This window comes from Nesoenas mayeri (assembly GCF_963082525.1).
Source record: "Nesoenas mayeri genome assembly, chromosome: 10".
In the NCBI taxonomy this organism is placed as follows: domain Eukaryota; kingdom Metazoa; phylum Chordata; class Aves; order Columbiformes; family Columbidae; genus Nesoenas; species Nesoenas mayeri.
Window position 1 is genome coordinate 8,225,689 of NC_137560.1, and position 18,862 is coordinate 8,244,550.

General features: G+C 42.8%; 2 protein-coding genes across 3 annotated transcripts in view; both read right to left on the bottom strand.

Annotated features, from left to right (window-relative positions):
• LOC308044263 (store-operated calcium entry regulator STIMATE-like) overlaps nucleotides 1–726 on the bottom strand; it is a 37,811-nt gene extending 37,085 nt beyond the window's left edge. For both annotated transcript variants that reach the window (XM_080350832.1, XM_080350831.1), the window contains exon 1: nucleotides 317–726. In XM_080350832.1, the coding sequence (XP_080206958.1) occupies nucleotides 317–491 (175 nt within the window). In that variant the 5' untranslated portion in view covers nucleotides 492–726. The remainder of the gene's footprint in view (nucleotides 1–316) is intronic.
• A 7,275-nt stretch (nucleotides 727–8,001) lies between these two features.
• SFMBT1 (Scm like with four mbt domains 1) overlaps nucleotides 8,002–18,862 on the bottom strand; it is a gene marked incomplete at its 3' end in the record, with an annotated part of 32,894 nt that continues 22,033 nt past the window's right edge. Inside the window, exons 12-20 of the mRNA XM_080350357.1 lie at nucleotides 17,782–17,824; nucleotides 16,440–16,504; nucleotides 14,855–14,994; nucleotides 12,854–12,963; nucleotides 11,038–11,213; nucleotides 10,112–10,290; nucleotides 9,683–9,928; nucleotides 9,048–9,176; nucleotides 8,002–8,142 (exon numbers count right to left, since the gene is read on the bottom strand). Of these exons, the coding sequence (XP_080206483.1) occupies nucleotides 8,002–8,142; nucleotides 9,048–9,176; nucleotides 9,683–9,928; nucleotides 10,112–10,290; nucleotides 11,038–11,213; nucleotides 12,854–12,963; nucleotides 14,855–14,994; nucleotides 16,440–16,504; nucleotides 17,782–17,824 (1,229 nt within the window). The remainder of the gene's footprint in view (nucleotides 8,143–9,047; nucleotides 9,177–9,682; nucleotides 9,929–10,111; nucleotides 10,291–11,037; nucleotides 11,214–12,853; nucleotides 12,964–14,854; nucleotides 14,995–16,439; nucleotides 16,505–17,781; nucleotides 17,825–18,862) is intronic.

The following is an 18,862-nucleotide window of genomic DNA, read 5'->3' on the forward strand; positions in this document are numbered from 1 at the left end:
CCCGGGCGGCGCAGGGAACAGCGGCGCGTCCCCCCCGGGCGGCCGGGCCGTGTCCCGCGGCCTCACTTCACGGTCCCGCTCCAGCTCACCTGGCACCAGCGCCGGCCGCGCTACCTGAGGCCGCCACGGCCCGGCCGGGAGCCCGGGACAGCACGGCGCTCCCCCCGGGCGGCCTCGGGACACAGCGGCGAGGTCACAGCACCCTTAACCGAGCCCGAGCCCAGCCGGCCGGCCGCAGCCCACCCGAGCCCGGCGCTGCCAGGCCGCGCGGCGCCGGCGAGGCCCGGAGGCCGCGGCCCGCCCCCGCTCCACTCACGCATGAGGGTGCTGAAGGCCACGACGCCCAGGAGCCCCTGCAGGAAGATGCCGAAGCTGTCCATGAGAGCCCCGTTCTCGCAGCCGCGGTCTCCCGGCCCCGCCGCCGCCCCCCCGCCCGGCTGCGGGGGCCCCTCGGTGAGGCCAAGGCTGCCGTTGGGCCGCGGCGCCCCCATGGCGAGGCCCGGCCAGCGCCCGCCTCAGCGGCGCATGGCGGCGGCGGCGACGTCGCGACCGGCGGGCGAGGCCGCGCCCCCCGCTCGCTTCCTCACCGAGCCGCCCGCCCCGCCGCGTCACCGCCCGCGCCGCTTTCCCATTGGCCGGGCCGGGCCGGCGGAGCCGCTCCGCGTCTGTCCCTCAGCGGCGCCGGTGCCGCCCGCGCCGGGACGGCGGGACGGGGCGCTCGGGAAGGACGGGAGGGGTCCGGCTGTCTGCCGTGGGCTGCGCCCCCTCCAGGGAAAACCAACGCAGAGCCCAGAACGAGCGGTCCCACCGGAAAAGCGCTCCCGTGAGGAGAGCGGAGCTGGCGCGGGCTCCAGGCGCAGTAACTCCGCCGTCCCCGCGCTGGCAGCGGCCGGCAGCCAGGCGGGGAGCTCCGAACGCGCCTGGGCTTCCAACACCCCCACTCATACTTGGAGCTGCTACAAACGCTATTTGGCTCCAGCATCCAAGGGGATCCTGAGTTGCAGGGGAGCCCTGGCAGCCCAAACCCCGGGCAGAACCGCTGCATCCGAGGTGCGATACCCAGCAGCTGCAGCTCTGGCAAGTCTGACATCAAAGTAGAAAGAAAAAAAATAGAGAAATTTGTCCTTTTAAAAGGGCAACCGATGGCACAATGGATAAAACATCATACGTCAGCACTTCCATTTAGAAAATGCACCTTTTGAGCAGCGAGTCTGACTGATCCATCCCATCGTACCCTCTTAATCACCAGGCAGAGCTGCTCAAGTTCAGGTTCTTAGTGCGGGATCCACCGAGGTCATGTTGCATTGCAGTTTTTTCTTACTCTGTTTACTGAATTTCTTTAAATAATTAAAATCCCAGTCTAAATATTAATTCACTTATGAGTACAACCCAGGAAGTACAACATGTTTAAGTCTATCAGAAAACCAAGCAGAGCACATGAAGCAACAGCTGTTCAAATAACAACATTTGTTGCATTTATCTTACAAACCCACCTACATGACTACTTTCTGGCAGGCAATAACGAACAGTACTGGCACACAGCAGTGTTTTCTCTGATATTTGGGCTGTGCCACAGACGTATAGAAGTTGCAGCTAGAAAAAGAAATGCTCTCAGTTCTTTGACTGACAGAGCACAATGCCCTGACCAGGGCCTCTGCACCCCAAGTCAACACTCCTCTGGTTTGAGTTGCATTAAAATCAAGAGTTCAAGAATGCAAATAGAGTTCTCGAAAAGAAAGGGCAAGGATCAAAATAGGTTGCTTGTTCTCCCCCTTGCCCACAGGGATCACAGCCATCAAGCACCGCACCTTAAACACAGGTCTGACCTATTTCCTTGTGACTCAGGAGTGGCTTTTTCAGCTTCCATGGCTGCTGCTGAACATTCGATGTTCCACACATGTGCCCTGACCCAGACACTTATGTTGGTTAAATATTTACTCAATATCTTCTATACACAAAACTTATGTTTCAGACATGAACCTGTAAAGATAACTTACTCCATATTCCATACATTAAATAATTTGGCCAAAAATACCTCTTCAAGGGTTTTCAGCTCCTTGTGACTCTGTAAGCCCTTCTGAAACCTGTGGCAGACAACACGACGCTGCCTCCTGAGACGAGCTATTCACAAGCCTTCATATTTCTCGCAAATAGACGGCGCTCTGTGGAGGCAAGTAAAAGGTTTACCTTAAATTCTACATATTTATAGATGTCTAAAGACAGCACTAAACAAACCAGTTTCATCCCACTCCTATGCATTTTCTGCACCCAGTATAAAATCAGCTCAAGACAAGTGAAGTGCAGCCAAGAAGTAAGTGCTCATTCAGGAGCACGCGAGGACAGTATGTTGGAACAAGTAAGGAAACTTTGCAAGGCTGACCTGTTTCTGAAACATCTTGTGGACCTTCAAAATACTGAGAGAAAGTAAAGCCAGCTCTTTTTAAAGTGTTGACTTGATGGTACAATGTAAAGCTTTACAAAACCATCCAGAAGGAGCAGCAGCATCTGCAACGTTTGCTTCGGGCTGCACCAGGCAGCTCTTCCTGTTCGAAGAAAGCAGTAAATGACCTCAATTCACAGGTTCTGTCCCCAGCTCATTTGTTAGCTTCAGCATCCTGTGAAACACAAAATCTGTTACCTCAGCAGAAGGCTCAGAGACGTAGGTTTCCTGCATTTGAGGGGACTCTGTACGACCAATCTCTTAACATGAAGCCTGTGCGCGTGATATTCACGTGGTCTGCAGTTACCTTTTATGCAAGTAATGGAACACGCTCTACAGTTTTCCCCACAGGTTTGCAAGATGGAAAACCGCTCATGGTAAGCAGCAGTATTTATCATTATATTAACACCAAAGCCATCAGTAACAGTTTAAGTATCTTTTTTAATTTTCTTACAACCACTTAAAACTGTCATATACCACAAACTTATGTACACTATTTACAGACAAAACAAGCAAAATATCCATCCAAAATATTTTTTTAAAAAATCCTCTGATTAAATTGTTACAGCTGCTCAAACAATGGTGGGACTTAATAGGCATATTTTCTTGTGCATGTTTCTCTTCCATGTAGTACTTCAGTCTCACTGCATATATATATATATATATATTTAAAAGTTAAAGAAAGATAAAACAACAAAGATAAAACAACAAGCAGAAGGGACACAACACAATATGCATTTAAATCTTTGTTTAAGAACAAGCAGCTAATTAAAAAAGGCAAAATACAGGAAAAGTGCATTAGTTCCAATGAGTTAGTAAAAGAAAGAGGCCCACAGATGGAGAGCAGGTACCCTTTAGGGCAGAGTCTCCTAGAAGACCTCTGATTGTCTATAAAGATTATTTAAAATTTATTTCAGACAGAAATTTATAAAAACTAAACAAAGACATGAAAGAGGAGAGGAGAAACATGACACCTCCAGATTTCTTTTTCCACAAGGTTTCTTGGAAACTGGTGTTCAACAACTTCCAGAGCGGGCAAGAATTCATTTGTGCCCAGACCTCACTGTTCATTGACACAACTGGAGTGAGCCGACCCCGGGTCCCGAGCAGAAGGCCTGTTCCTCCTGAACTGTGCAAGGCCAGAGGGCGTTCCCCGGGCTCTGTGCCCGTGGTTGTGCTAAGTCAGTTAGACCTACTGCCTCTGAACTTTGTCAGTGCAAGACCTGCTCGCTTCCATGGCTTAAAGCTGAGCCAAACACCGCTGGCTTTGCACCTAACAGAATAACTTTGTCTTCTCATAAAAACGTCCATCCGTATGTCTGGTGCACTTCAGAACAACAGCTGCGACCGTAAGGAAGCTAGAAACGTCCATGGAGACAAAGTGTCACTAACCTTAACTCATTTTTTGCTGTATTTCATACAGATTATTATTATTATTTTAGAACACATACGAATAAAAGAGGCTGTTGTATCTGGTGTTCTCAAGTCCCATTCTAGTCCTTTACCCAAAAGGCTGCCTCTGAAAACAAGGCTACGTGCATGTTTGGGGAAGGTTGGCAGCACCCTGCCGTGGGGGCTCAGTTCAGCACAACATCCCTTTAAAATGGAGCCTTAAGCCAACACTTGAAGTCTCCAGACAGAGCCTGTGTCTTGTGCTTCGTTACTTTTAGATAATTTGAGGTCACAGTAGGCAGTAACCAGTCTGCCACTGTGTAATTGGTTAAAGAGCAGTTTTGTAGAGGATCATGGTATTTTTGGCTTTCCGGTAAGGCTACTTCATCTAGTAACTTCTTCTCTAACAGATTTGGTCCAAAGGTATCCAGTCTCCAATTTGAGCTTGGTAGTTTTGAAGCCTGTTCCATTACATTCAAAAAATCTCACAAGCCACTTTGCCTTTTGCTAACAACGTACCAAGTCTTTGTAGTTTATACAGAAGAATGGAGTGCTCAGTCCAATCAACTGTAAATATATTTACACTTCTGTAGACCTAGCAGCTAAATACTCCTTCCCTCCTTTAAAGCATCATTGGAATCAAGATCAAACGCTAGCAAATCCTAAAACAACAACAAAATACTGCTGAAAGTTGTGACAAGAGAAAAATCTTAACAACCACTCCCAACTCTGCATGTACTGTTTCCCTTAATCCCAGGAGAGACTGCAAACACTCCTGGAATCTGCCTTTTATTTCATTCCTCAAAGAGCAACTTTCAGAAATGTTTAGCATTAGGGAAAAAATAGTAGTCTTCATTCACCAAGAGCAGTGCTGTACCTCTCCTCTGCTGGAAGGACTGCTTTCAGTTTAGGACGGACTGTAAGCTGCTCAAGCTTTGGGCGATAATTCTACCACATTAACCTTCCATGACATTTTTGGAGGTCAAATACTTCTCTATTATGGCCTCTTTGTGCTGGTGCAGAAAGCACATGATAGTAACCCACCAACATCTTTCTGCCTCACAGGACTAAGCTTAGCACAGTACAGGTGCCACACGGAGGCACCACCAGGTTTCTAAAGCTATGATGTGCAAAACCAAGACTGTACAATGCATCTGAAAATAAGACAAGCAAGAATACAAACCCTCAATGGGTCAGCCAAGGGAAATTTGTTTTACCATCCACATCGACAGCACGCGAGGCCCCATGGAGGGTTTGTTTTCTTGTACTGAAGACATTAATGCAAGACGCTACTGCCTTTCTCCCGGACTCCAGCTTTGTCGTATCTTACAGTGAATGGATGTGGCAGAGGACAGCACAAATCCCTGAAGCCTAAGTTACTGCAGTACCAGCAACTCCTGCTGGTGACACACTGGTATCGCCCAAAGCCAAGGTTCAGTCATCGGCTACCCAAAATCCAGTTTCGAAGAATCAGAACAACTAAAGCAGCACATGAGCTGATTTCAAGTCATGTTGGAATACGATAAACAAATATAAGTGCAGTTGTGTCGTCTGCCATGCACAGAGAAACTTGAAAAGGAGTCAGGTAGAAACACCATCCATCAAGATATAGCCCCAATTATCCCTTTTAAATCCAGCAATAAAACAGAGTGCATTTTTTTCCAGGAAACAGAGTGTACAGTACCCGTGTGCAGCATAAAAACATTTCACAAATAATGAAAACATCCCTTTTGAAAATCTCAACAAAAAAAGATCCCATTGGGACCAGACTGTCAGTGCCTCCCAAAACAAGGCAGAAAAATCCAGCCTATAAAACATGCCAAAGGTGACCAGTAAGTATCCCACTAACCTCTGAAACTGCTGACTGCTTTGTTTACTGAGAAAAAGAAGTATGACATTTGTATTTAAAACCCTAGGTGCTGTGTTAACAGGTTCACTAAATTACTCTTTAGGCTGTGGTCTCTCCTGACAACTACTTGAAAAGACATCTACCTGTCCATGGGGAAAGGTGGAAGCAACATCGCTTAGTTAGGCAGGTCGATTCTGCTGGGCATCAGTGCAATAGATTTCTGGAAACCCTGAAGAATGACCAATATGATCCAAAAGCATCATTATCTAGCCCAGCAGTTCTCTGCTCATCAAATTCCTCAAGACAAGATGCTGACAGCAAAGCAGCAATGTTCCTTTCAAAAATGTTTCCAGGCCTAATGGCTTATCACTGAGCTTGTCCTAAAGGAATGGAGTGCAGGCAGATGTCTTAAGCACAACATGAAGAGCCAAAATGTCATTTTTTGGCCATGTATCTGGTGTGGGGAAGAAGGGACACTTTGATTTCAATTCAATTGTTTTCAGACTCTGCCTAGAACGTGGGAGAAAAAATTGTCCTAGCTACACACTGCCCTCCCTCCCTCACTCAAGAATACTCAGCTAGTACACTGTCTGACATCTAGGTTTTGATTCTGGAACAAAATATATCTCATTTTAGCACTTTCATAAATAGCTTTGCCTTGACTAGGCAGTTATTCTGAGGGGCAAAAGAAATAAGCCCCAGTTGTTTTGCTTTGCTTACTCTGCAGTTTTCATTTGCTTTCTGCAAAAATGTATTTGAGCAGGAGATAAAGGACCAGGGCTGCACACAGAGCTCCTGCCTGTGCTCCTCCAAATACTTTGAGAACAGGCAGAGTGAATGAATGCGTGTCACCTGAAACCTAATGCTTATTTGATGTAGATCTTGAGACTGATGCAAGTTTCCCACATCTTTAATGGAAAGTAAGGTAAGCCCTGTTAGTTGAAGAGTAAAGCATAGGTCTACAAGTGGCTGACTGGGTTTTATTGCCCCGGAAAATTAAAATCAGCAGTTCATCCTGCTGTGGGTCTACTGATGGAACTAGATGTCCCTCTGGTTCTTTTCCTTTAAAAAAAGCAAACCCCCCCCGCCCACAATTTCATCAAGTCTGATCCTGAGCAGCTATAAATAGTTAAAAAGTCATGCTCACAAGGTGTTTCCAGTATGCAAACACTGGCAGAGCTAAGTCGCAATCCTCTATTGATGGCAGATTTCTTAGTTTGTTCTCTAAAAAGATGGTCAGGTAGCAAAGCAAAAGTCTGCTGACAGGTCTGTGTGCACGGCCCAATTGTTTGCCATAAGCAAAAGGAAATGACTTCACACAACTGAAATAACAAAAAAACCCCACGTAAATTTTATCTTACAACCACAATATAGAAAATGCAGAGGCACTTTCTCTTTCGTTTTTCTTTCTTTTTCCTACAGCCTGTCTGTAAGAGAAGTGCAAAATAATTAAGTTTTCTGACATCTGAGAAAAACAAAACAGCCAGGTCAAACCTACACAGGTTTCAGCTAAAGCTCTGGAGCAGCAGCTCTGGATGCTGACACTGGTTGGCACTCCTGACATCCTAGAGAAGAGAGACTGCTGTGCAGCTACAGACCATTTGTCCAGAAGAAGTAGTTCCCTCCCTTTTTAGTTCATCACTTCTACCATTCAGGCTACAGAGGTAGTAAAACCAAACCAAAACAAAAACCCAACGACAATGAAACAAACCCCAAAATAAACAAACAAACAAAAAACCAAAAGGAACCACACTCCTGCTATACTGTACATTCAGAACCCCTTGGCCACATTGTTGTCCTAACAATGAACAAATTCATTAAAAAACTCAACATTAACACACGAATGTGCAAAGAGCACATTCCAAAGCCAGTGCTGTGGTAAAGCAAAGTGTTCATCCACAGGGAGGGAAAGGGATTCTGTGAATCACCAGGAACAGAGAAAGGTTATTTCTGGCAGCTTTCATGCTAACGTAAACAGGATCCGTTTCTCCTTTTAAAGTTCCGTGCCAACAGAACTATTGAAATGTCATTTCCCACCAGAGGAGACTTTAATCATTAAAAAACACGTTAAAAAAAGGGAACCATAGAGCAAGAGACTATTGTGTTCCCGAGCTGGCAGCTGGTAGAGTAGCCCCTTATGTTTGCATTGGCATTTTGCTCCAGATGTTGTCTTCTTTTTGTCAAAGTGAAAAACGGAGGCTGGCAGATGCTCTCAGGTCACCAGGGCCCCAGTTTAACTTCATTTGGCTTTCCTTGCTAGAGAGAAAGGAGCATGTTTTTGTAGTTGTGCTTCAAAGGTCCACTTCAATTTGGCTGCTCCTCAGTTAGCAAACTGCTGGTAAAAGGCAAGTTTGACCCTCTCGATGTGATGGCAAAGTTTAATAGCTGGCCCAAGCTTCAAGTCCATGCACTCCTGAACGGTGGGCAGGGTCAGCAGCAGCAGCGCCTGGCCGTCGATCTCCTGTCAGAAGACAAAACCTCCAGAGTGACTTTGCATTTTGATTTTCCTTGCTCCTTCAGCTTTGACTTGCTGTAATTTCAGATTCATGACCGTTTGTGAATTAGCTGTTTCTTTCATGCCACTCCAGGCAGCTTAACACGAAAAAGCTCTCTTTCTCACAACAAAGTAACTCCTTTCTTAAAATGTCAGCTCAAATCCACTGACTAAGAGACGGAAGCTCATGAGATGCTATTTAAAAAAAAATAAACCTAGTAACAGAAACCAAGAAGATTTAATGCAGAAAGCCACTTTACCTAACCTCTGCATCTTTCTAGAGAAACAGAGGTTCTACAAGGAAAAGTGCATCTTCTGGAACATCTATCAGAAGCCATGCTCATCACCAGTTCCAGTAATACAGTTTTGAATAGGTTATTTTTTATATAATGGCAAATTTTATCCAAGATGCAAGAACAATGTTAACTTGAGTCATCTTTGTACTCTAGTTGTCATACTTCAACACAAAAACGTTCACTTGTGCAGCTGTACAACATAGCTAGTACAGCTAATACATCTGCAGCTAGTTTGCAGAATGGAAAACATTTATTGTTTGGAAAAGTCAACACAAAGGGCAAAACTGTATCTCCAAGGAAACAGGCTCCTGCCTTCACGCTGCTTGACTGCAGGTATTCTCTATAGTTTTGGGATTCGGATGTCCCAGAGACCAAAACATCCTCCACGGAGTACTCAGAAACCTGAAGAACCCTGGCCATTCCCTTAACCCTCCTCGCCCAAATTGTGGAAGGTTGTGCGTGTATTTGTTTCCTCAAAACCCTATTATAAAATCTAAACTAGCTTATTTTTGTGATTCATTAGAGGATAAGAAGCAAAGTGACAGATTTAACATTTTAACAGACAGAAAATAATACCTGATCAAGGAAAATCCTCGCCAGTGGTGCACAGTCAGTGGATTTGAGGAATCGCACGACGTCAGCCACGCTCCACTCCAGAGGGTTACTGTCCAGCTGCAGCTTTTCAGCAACTTCCATCTTTATGTCCTAGTCAAGCCACCCAACACAAAAAGAATTCCCAGAATGTTACATATGCAATGGACCAACACTCCTGTTTATTTCGCCACACTCAAACATTCAGCTGCCAAACAAAGCTGTAATGAGAGCTCAAATTGTAGAGGTTTCTTGGTCAGCAGGGATGTGCAGAACAACATTGTGTGAGGGTGGAGGCTATAACAGATCCCCCAGCAAGCAGGAGTCTAAACCCAGGATTTGGTCGACACCACATCGCTGCTCAGGTTGAACGAAGAGGAGTGCTCACAGCTGGGAAATGTTCACCATTCTGCCTACAGCTGTTTAGTCTTTATTACAGTCCTGTAATGCGACTGTAATAAAAATAATGATTTTTGATTACTCTGTAGTGTCTTCACAATGCCTTTTATGGCGTAACAGAGTATTTTATGAGAATACACGTATGACGTTTCATACTCCCAAGATATTTGTGCCTGCCTAACAGCGAGCAAGCAGGCACACAAATCTACGTTGGAAGTTACCTTTGGTGAAGGAGGTTTATTTTCATCATCAGAAAAGGAAAAGGTCCTGAGCTTCCTCTTCCGCTTGTCTCGGTCCTGAGCCAGGGAATGAGACAGTTCACTCTGCGTAGGAGAGGATGACAGCGATTTCTTCTCCGATACCTCTGATTCCTCAAGCAACTCATCCTGGTGCTCTGAAGTACTATCCTCTGTCAGAGATTCTTCATCTACCTCGTCCTGGTCATCGTCATCTTCTCCTCCACTGCCCTGAAGAGGTAGAAAAAAGACTGATGAAATTAAAAAAAATAAATAGGAAGTTCAGGAAAAAAGCTGCAATTGCCACTGATTTGTCAGCTGCAGTTTGAGGCTACAAGGAACTAACAGTTTATTGTTTCAGCTGAAGCTGGTCGAAGATCACATACCGCATCAAAGTTGTAGGAAGTCTCATACCTGGGGAGATCCAGCTGGAGTGTTATCCACTGAAGCAGAAGAACGTTTTTTCTTATGAACAAAAAAATGTTTTCGTCTCTTCCGTCTTTTATTTGGCTTCTTCATGGCTACTTCCAGGTTACTGTGGCCACCCGGAGGCCTACCGATGCGCTTGTTTTTCCGCTTTCCATAATAGTGTGCTAGCGGAACAGAAGAAAAGAGCACTGCTTTGAAACGCACCTTCAGTGTCACTAGTTATGTTTGTCTGTCATCAGGGCTGGAAAATCAGCAGGACATTTCCCAACAGGAATCCCAATTATGCAAGACTTCAAAATGAGTATGTCTATATTTTCCTCTTCAAATTGGTGTAAAGAAGAATTACTAATCAATTTTATTTGCCCTATAAAGATTTACTTCCTCTGTCTCTGAGAAGCCCCAAATGATCAGATTTCAGACAAAAATCATCAGCCATAGAGTTGATCCAATTTCATGGTGCTTTTTGTAAGGTTTTGTAGTTTATAAACATGGCCTCAATGCACTGTTCTCACAGTGTCAAATGGTTAGTTTTAAAAAGATTAAAAACCTAAAAAGCTAAGAAAAGAGCTTGAAAGTATATTATCTTGTTCCACAACTAACTGCTAAAAGCAATTACAATGCCATTTAAATTACAGTATTGGAGTCAGCTCTTGTCCCAAAAGTTGTCTTAGGAAGATAAAGCTTTAAGCACACAATACAAAGTTAAGCCATGGTTCTACCACACAATATAGAATTAATTTTTTCTCCCATACACCCTGGCATACAGATATTTTGTAGGCCTGTGTATGTAGTGCTTGAGCTGCTCCTTGTGTAAGCAAAACAGTGTATTTTGGATTCCTTCTGGAGCTAAAGCCGGAAGAACCCAAAATATAGCACCCCAAGCCCACCTCGGTTTGAAATCATCTACTCACTGTATTTAGTCTTTGTCAGGACAGAGCAATTCTCTGAACATTTATCCAGCACCATCTGAGGGCCAAAGAGGTTTGGACAACATTCCAGCTTGATGCATGTTTTTCTACAGAAATCTGCCACCCGATCTGCCGTCCTCACAACTTCCACAGTTGCACGGTAGCTCTTCCCTTTGTACCTAGCATTGAAAATATGGTCATAGTTCAGGAATCCTCTCATCACCAGGATAAAAGTACTTCATTAACGGGTGTGCAAGAACACTGCTTTGAGATCAAATTCCTGGAAAATCTGAGCAAAGAGGAACTTTATGGACTGAGAAGTCCAGGAGACAGGTAATCCTGTCTCTCATGCAAAGAAAAAAAGCACCAGAGAGATGCCTGCAGTACTAACACAGCAACACTGCCCTACCAGGGACTATAAAATACCATCTGAGAGGACTATCCCAGAATTTAGATGTTTTCTTGGTTCACAGATGGCTTGCTCTTTGTTTTTATGGGACTGCAGAAGTGTCCACTGTGATGCAGACAGCTGGTCCCTAAAACCAAGATGGACAGCACCAATTCAGCCAGAAAAGGCAACACCAGACGGCTTCTAGTGAACCATTCTATGCACATACTACAGCAAACAGACGAACTACTGTCAGCTTTCACTAACTGCTGAACAATTCATGACGACAGTCACCTGTCATGACTCCACATATTGCTCGTTTGATTTAAATCAAGAAAAGGCTTCTTTTTGTTCATCAGCCTTGCCACGACACTGACAGAGCCACACTGTGAAGTATCTGCCGGAGCCATTCATCATTTCTGCTTTGTTCTCCCAGCGCAGCTACTGGCATGTGCTGATATCTGTTAGGGATGTCTCAGGCCTGCAAGGATCTAGTTAATGTACTGGAAAAAAGATCTACATCATCATAGTCCAGATATCCCCGTTGTCACTACTGTGACAAAAGAAAGCACACAGCAACTTTGCTGAAACCAAACAAAATATTTTTTTTCCTCTATTCTTCAGCTACAACTTCTATCTACATTAAAGTTTCATATGATCTCCCTATTGTCCAAATTCAGAGTGATCCTTCAATGCACGGAGAGGTTGTCTTTTTACACATGAAACCAATCCAACAAAAGAATTACTGACATGTTCGACACTATGTAGGACGTGTGCTAAGGCACACTGGGAAAATCTAATCTCTGGTATGGAGAGTGACCTAATTACAAGACTATAAAGGAATATCTGGATTTATCCAATATATGCAAACACGATCCCTGCTCTTTTCCTAGCCACAGAATAATCTTGCAAAGAAGCTGCAACCCAAAAAGCTCAGCAGGAAAACTAGGGAGTGCTTTAGGGCAAGCTGGTGTAGAAAGACTTCCATCCAGGCTATCTCAGAGCACTAATATAACTCAATTACAGAAGAATCTTCTTCCACTGAAAATTTGCTGTGGAAATGCCATGAAGCTTCCTAAGCAGTATGTGCTTCTGTTTTCAAATAGTGACAAATATCTTCAGGTGAACTAAACTATTTTAAACCTGCAGGCCTGCCAGAGAATATGCTGTGTTGTACCAGTACCACAGCACTCTTACTTCACCACTAGCTGCTTGCATGCAAGTAGCAGAGCACATTAAGGAACACTAGAATCAGATGCACTTCACCAGACAGTCATAAAGAAATCTAAAAAGATTTTGAAGTTTAATTTGTCAGCAGCCTGATACAGTATAAGCAATTTTTCCTTCTCTGAAACGTGAGAAGTTAAAGCATAGATAGCAGAGAACATTGCTACTGGGATCAACCAGGTGGGGAACAGGACAAGAATTTACTTGGCTTTTAAGGTCTCTCCATGCCCGTGCCACGCAGCCTCTTCATCCAGCTGCAGTTCTCGCAGGACACGGCTTGGTTTGTATGCTGCATTGATCAACAAAGTGAGAACCTACAGCGAGGGAAGGAAGAGGAGAAAATACATTTCTGTTACTTGTATAATGAATCTGTTTTAAAGTGCCAGGGTAGAAGAGGAAATTACTTCTATTCATCCAAATTATTTAGCATCAAAGCACTCATTCAGAGCAGGGTTACAGATACCGTCTGGTACTGCCAAAATGAAAACTGAGAGCAGCCGACACTTTGGGCCTTGCCAAACCATCAGAGCTTGTCTGCAGAGTCACGACTGTACCCAGCAACTTCCAAGTCATTGCCCTTGTATTACATGTCGCTACATTAAATCCCAGGGCTGAATCCTACAAAACTTGCACAACCTTGGGTAAATCTGAGAGATTATCTTAGAGATTGTTTGACAAGTGAAGATGTGCCAAAAAATGCTGCAGGATTTTGCTGCCTGCCAACCCACTTCTTGCTACAAAATCCTACTGTAGAATCTTAAGCTCTCCCATTTTGCTTCCATGAACCATCATAAGGCCTGTACTATAATAAAATGAGAATTTCTCTGGTGCTGTAAAGTAACTCAAATTTTTTAAGAGCCTGAAGTTAGCAGGGGATAGCACAAAATGTGCATCCAAATTGTATTTCTTACTTTCAGTACATGCTTATTCCAAATCATTCCCAAATTGGATGCAACAGAACACTGCCATAACAAGCTTGCAGCTTTGGTCCTACTAATGCAGCAGTCTAAGATGTCCTTAGTTCAACAGAAGAATCATAAATATAACGCAAGTACCAAACTCACTCTAGGATTCACACCTTGAGCGAGAGTCATAACTGAAATGAACACAATGGAGCAGACTGGTTGGTCTGTTAGCAACACTCAGCACGTGCACATCAGCAGGTCTGCGCATTTTTCATGCTTTCAGGCAAGGAAGCAGGTTAAACCTTCAATGTTAAATGAAGGTTAAATGCATTTCACACTTGCTCTTTTGGAGTGCTGCAAAGCTGACATCAGAGTACTGAAACCTGCAGAAAGGATGGGGTATTTTCTGTATGCAAAAACTGAACTTTTTCAATAATTGGATTGACTCTTGTCAACTAGACTCTTATTTTACAGCATGTCTGCCAAACAGACTTCGTTAAGGCCTCTCCCGGTTATGATACATGTTTGGGAGGGTAAAAATTCCAGAGATGTTGAGCCAATTCCTGCATTTAATGTGATCATTTAATGAGAGCTCAAGTGTGTTCATACAGTTACGCCTTGGGAAACTTTCAGCCTGTCAGGTCAGACAATAACCACCCCATGACCTTTTTGGAGAATTTGGAAAAATAATTCTTGCATTAAAGGATCTAAATTTGCTGTGAAACACCTTCTGGAGAAGAGGCTCTTTGGCATTAATAAACGGCCTCTTACTCCCCCTTCCTCTCCCTCAATTCCATTAGAAAGCAAAACCACAATTTCATCTGATCTTTGCAAATCATATCCAACTTGTAAAACACAGAAAATTCTTTCAATTACCAAAAATAGTTTGCCCTTCCTACTAAGAAAATCTGTATTTTCCTCTGTTTAAACATCAATAGTGCAAACTGCAAAGGAATTTTGGAATTATCTGAAACTAAATTCTGTTCATTAAAATTGAAGCATTTATTACAGCTATAAAAAGATACTAACTCCTTCGATTGTTGTAATTACAACCTACTTTGATTTAACCTAAAATAAAGTTCAGCAGTAGAAGGCTGACTGTAACTCGGATAAATGAGAAACTTTTATCTTTTTCCAGCCATTCATAAAACAGTCCACGATTTATACTTGATTTTATAGAAAAAACACTCTTTACTCATGATCAGCTTGAATTTATTAATTGCCCGTCTCTAAGTAGAGAGGCTGTCTAGTGCTTACGATACACGGCTATCTGCAGGACCAGCATGTACAACCAGCTCACCTCTTTCAGAACAAGAACGCAGTTCCCGGGTCCCACGGACTGAGGAAGCTCCGCGATCCTGCCCTTGTTCAGGTACGGCCCCGAGAAGCACCGGTGGTTGAAGTAGATCTTTGGGCAGCAGTACTTCCCATTAATTACCACTGAGAAATGAGAAAGCAAAGATTTAAATCACATGCTACAACCTCTCCCCAGCAAAGACTGACTTCTTGCAACACATAATTTTGCCTGTTATAAAAAAAGGATGGGAAAAAAAGTCTTGAATGGCATGAATTTGGAGTAGTTTCAGTGTCACTTTTGCCATGACAGCACTAGTTATTCCATGTTGCCAAAATATTTTTCATACTTCGCACTTGTGCTCGCAAATTGTAAAACTATAGGAAATAAAGTTGGTCATTTGTCAGAAAAGAAACATTTCTTCCTGGTTAGTCTGCTGGTTTATGGTGAGAGCGGCAAGAAGACAAGCCCAAGTTCTGGTAGCAGAAGCACTTCCTACACAGCAATTATGGATACATTTCCCAGTCAAGTAATTATGTCTCCCCCAAACTTCTGCCACCAGAGAAGCTGGCAAAGCTCTTCTCCACCGTTTATCCCAAACTGCAATATCACATTGCTTTGCATTTTTAGACTCTTCTCCCCCAATTAGCAAAGAAAAGACGCAACAAATGATGAAGTGACCTTTGATGGAGTGACATCAAGTTTGCTAAACCTATTAAATGGTTCAATGCTGCTCAAATTTAAAGTTATGTGTAATATGTATTGTAAGATACTTACGTATCAATACAAAATAGTTTTACCCTAGTAGTGTTGAGGTTTTTCTTGATTGAGCAACACTATAACTTGAAGATCTTAAATTCAGTAGTTGGTAACTGGCAGATAAATGAAGTCAAATTTACATTATGACTCTATTAAAAGCCAATTAATATTCTAAGCAAGCACGAATCATTTCTATAAAGTTTGTACTTGGTGCAGCTTCAGATGTGCATTTCCCTATACAGAAAACAGCAGAAAAGGCATTTTGTTGCCAAACAGATAGATCTGTATGAGTGTTTCACCCACAGATGTACTTATTCATCATATTCATTCTTGCAACAGTTTAGAAAATTATTAGATTTTGCCATCTGGCACACAAAGCAGTTTACTGTTTGAATTGCTTTTGTTTATCGTGATGATGAAGTTACAAAAACCAGAAAAACCTGCTTCCCAAAGCTAGAGTCTAACAACTCAAAAGCACAGATGTAGCACGCCTGTTATGTTTCTCCCAACATTATTAAACATAACAGGTGACAATAAAAAATCATCTGCATAGGTCACAGTGCGCATTTGGCTCCACATATCTTATGCTGTGGGGGAAAATGTTCTGGTGTAAAAATCTAATTTCCAGGTTTAATTCACTTACCAACTGCAGGACACAAATAATTGTATGGTTTTGTTTGTTTCATTCTTTTTTGAAGTTCAACAAATCACATAGGGATGAAAAACCCCTTCCTCCTCTCCCCTCTCCTCACAGGGCTGAGCAGCTGAGCAATGAGGCAGCTGAACCATTAGAGGAGTTTGTCTTCGTGAGCCTGCCCTGTCTGCTCAGTACCTGAGTCAGATGAGTTCAGTTCCTGGTTCTTTAGTCCATCATGAACTGTCCTTGAAGACAAAATTCTGAAATGAAAAGGAGGAGGTTGGGAAAAGGGACAGATGGTAAGGATGCTCACCTCTCAGTTACTAAAATACAACCTTTTTGTTTTCCTTCAGGTCCAGCCTTATTAATCTGCTTTTTATACATCCCCTGTTTCACAATAATAACATGAAAAATCTATCAAATTCAATTTGGAAAGGACTACTGTACTGCTACAACCAGCAGCAGTCCTTCCTTGACTGCAATATATGGGCTATCGTGCCGATAAACACATCGCACAAAACTCCTGACAATAGTTTGTATTTTCTGCTTCCTTTTAACTTCGTTTCACGTTTCATGGCACGAGGCAGTGTACAGTCTTACCTTATGCATTTTGAAAAATAAGCATTTTAAGCAAAATACAACCAAAATGACTTAAGTACTTTGATAAGAATCCTAATTACAAAACAGAGAACAGTCTGCTCAGTATTTTAGAAGCAATGAAAGCACTGGCAGGACTACTGGCAGATCTGGTGTTTGTAAAGCTGCAAGAGTCAATAAAACCAACTGTCAGGCATTCGACTGAGCATTTGTGAGCGGGCTCACACGAAGGACTTTCATATGTGTGACACAGAGTTTACAGACAAATTGTAGATATTAGCAGAACTCTCCTTTTTGGCTAGTCTGGCCCAAATCTAATGTGGGAAGGAACTATTAGAAGTGCATCTATTAAATGACAGCACTCACACTAAAGCCAAATTTTCTGATCAGCTGTGCAAAATCACAGCTACTTGCTAGAGCAGCTACGTTTTCTAAGCATATTTACATTACAGAAACAGTATTATTCGAGAAGGGAATACAACTAAAAAGAAAACCAGTAATTTTCTTTATTAACCACCATTAAAAAAAGGCTCAAGCACAGACTTAGAAACATAGTCTTAAGATCAGGCTACTTTTTTTCTAAAGGCACTCCAGTACCCACAGATAAGGCAATCTTTTAAAAATGAAAGATCAGCAATTTCAACCCCAGAACTTCAATGACTTGACCTATTAAATAATTCAGCTGAGTCGCACTAGCATTGTCGAAAACAAATTCCATGCTTCTGATCTCCTGCTACAGCAGAGCAAGAGGTCTTTTTCAACATCAACAGGAACTACCAGCATTAAGATAAATGGATGGTGGAATCTCTCAGCCCTCGGTGTGGCATTTCTGTAAAGCTCAATCTCCCCTAAGACAACATGACTTGCCAAGCAGAAGAACAAAAAACCCCACAACTCAAACCCCAACAAAAACCATAAAAGCAAAAAACCTGTTACTTACTGTTTCTCTGGTTGGACTACTGCAATTTTTTTCTGTTTGTTTACTGAAAGGAAGAAGAAGAAAATATAAACAGTGAAGTGTGGGAGGCAAACAAATGAAACTTCTAGTACAATATATATACTAGCCTCATTTCCTTTAAGTTATACACCAAAAAGAACTTACATTCAAAGTCACTGCAGTGTTAGTCGACCCAGCTGCACTAGACACATGCTGCTCCATGTAATTTTAAGTATCCCAAAAGGTTTACTTTAACTTTCACTAAAAAAACTCATGAAATCAGGCATGCATATCCCAGTCTTCTAGGAAATCTCACCTTCTGTGCATCTTTCTTTGCACCATAGCCCCTAAACTACCTATAACACCAGTAAAAATGGAATGATATGCTTTCCTATTCAGCATCCCAAGGTACCGAAACCTCACTCAAGGTTCAAAGGCCTAACTCACCACATCACTGGCACAGGGAACTTCAACACTGTTTAACTTTGAAATGGAATGAAATTAGCTGGTTAGAAACCTGTGTGGCTTAAGCCAATGGCTATGGAGGAAAACACCGCTGCAACTAAGAAAGTCAGCCAGGTGATGGGTTCACTTGCTAATTCCGGCTTTCTCAATCAAGCAATAACATCAAACAAGGGAATGCAATTTCAGGCTTTGTCCCCAGAAAACTTCTGGATTTGTTTTTAAATCACCTGTTCTCTAATTAGGTTCCCGCTGTTTCCTCCTTTGTCCTTGGCAGTGCAGACAGGTCTCAGATTAGTTTCTCTTCCCTTGATTTGTGGTAAATAACAGCTCATTTCAATCTTACAATGTTGTTATTATTTTTTACTTAACAAACATTCAGGAAGCACTTCAGTTTCTCCAGCTTTCATTAAACTTTAATAAAGAGAGCTCACTGACCAGTTGAGAGAAGACACTGTCTTACACTACTTATTAGAGTAGTTTAACCAGGTAGGATTTACTTTTCCACATTTTGTCATTCAGGAATCATTACCATCTGGCCCATTTAGAAAGCTAGTCCTCTTTACTTCAACTCCAGAATGTATACACACTCCACACCATTTTGTTATAGCATTAATTTCAC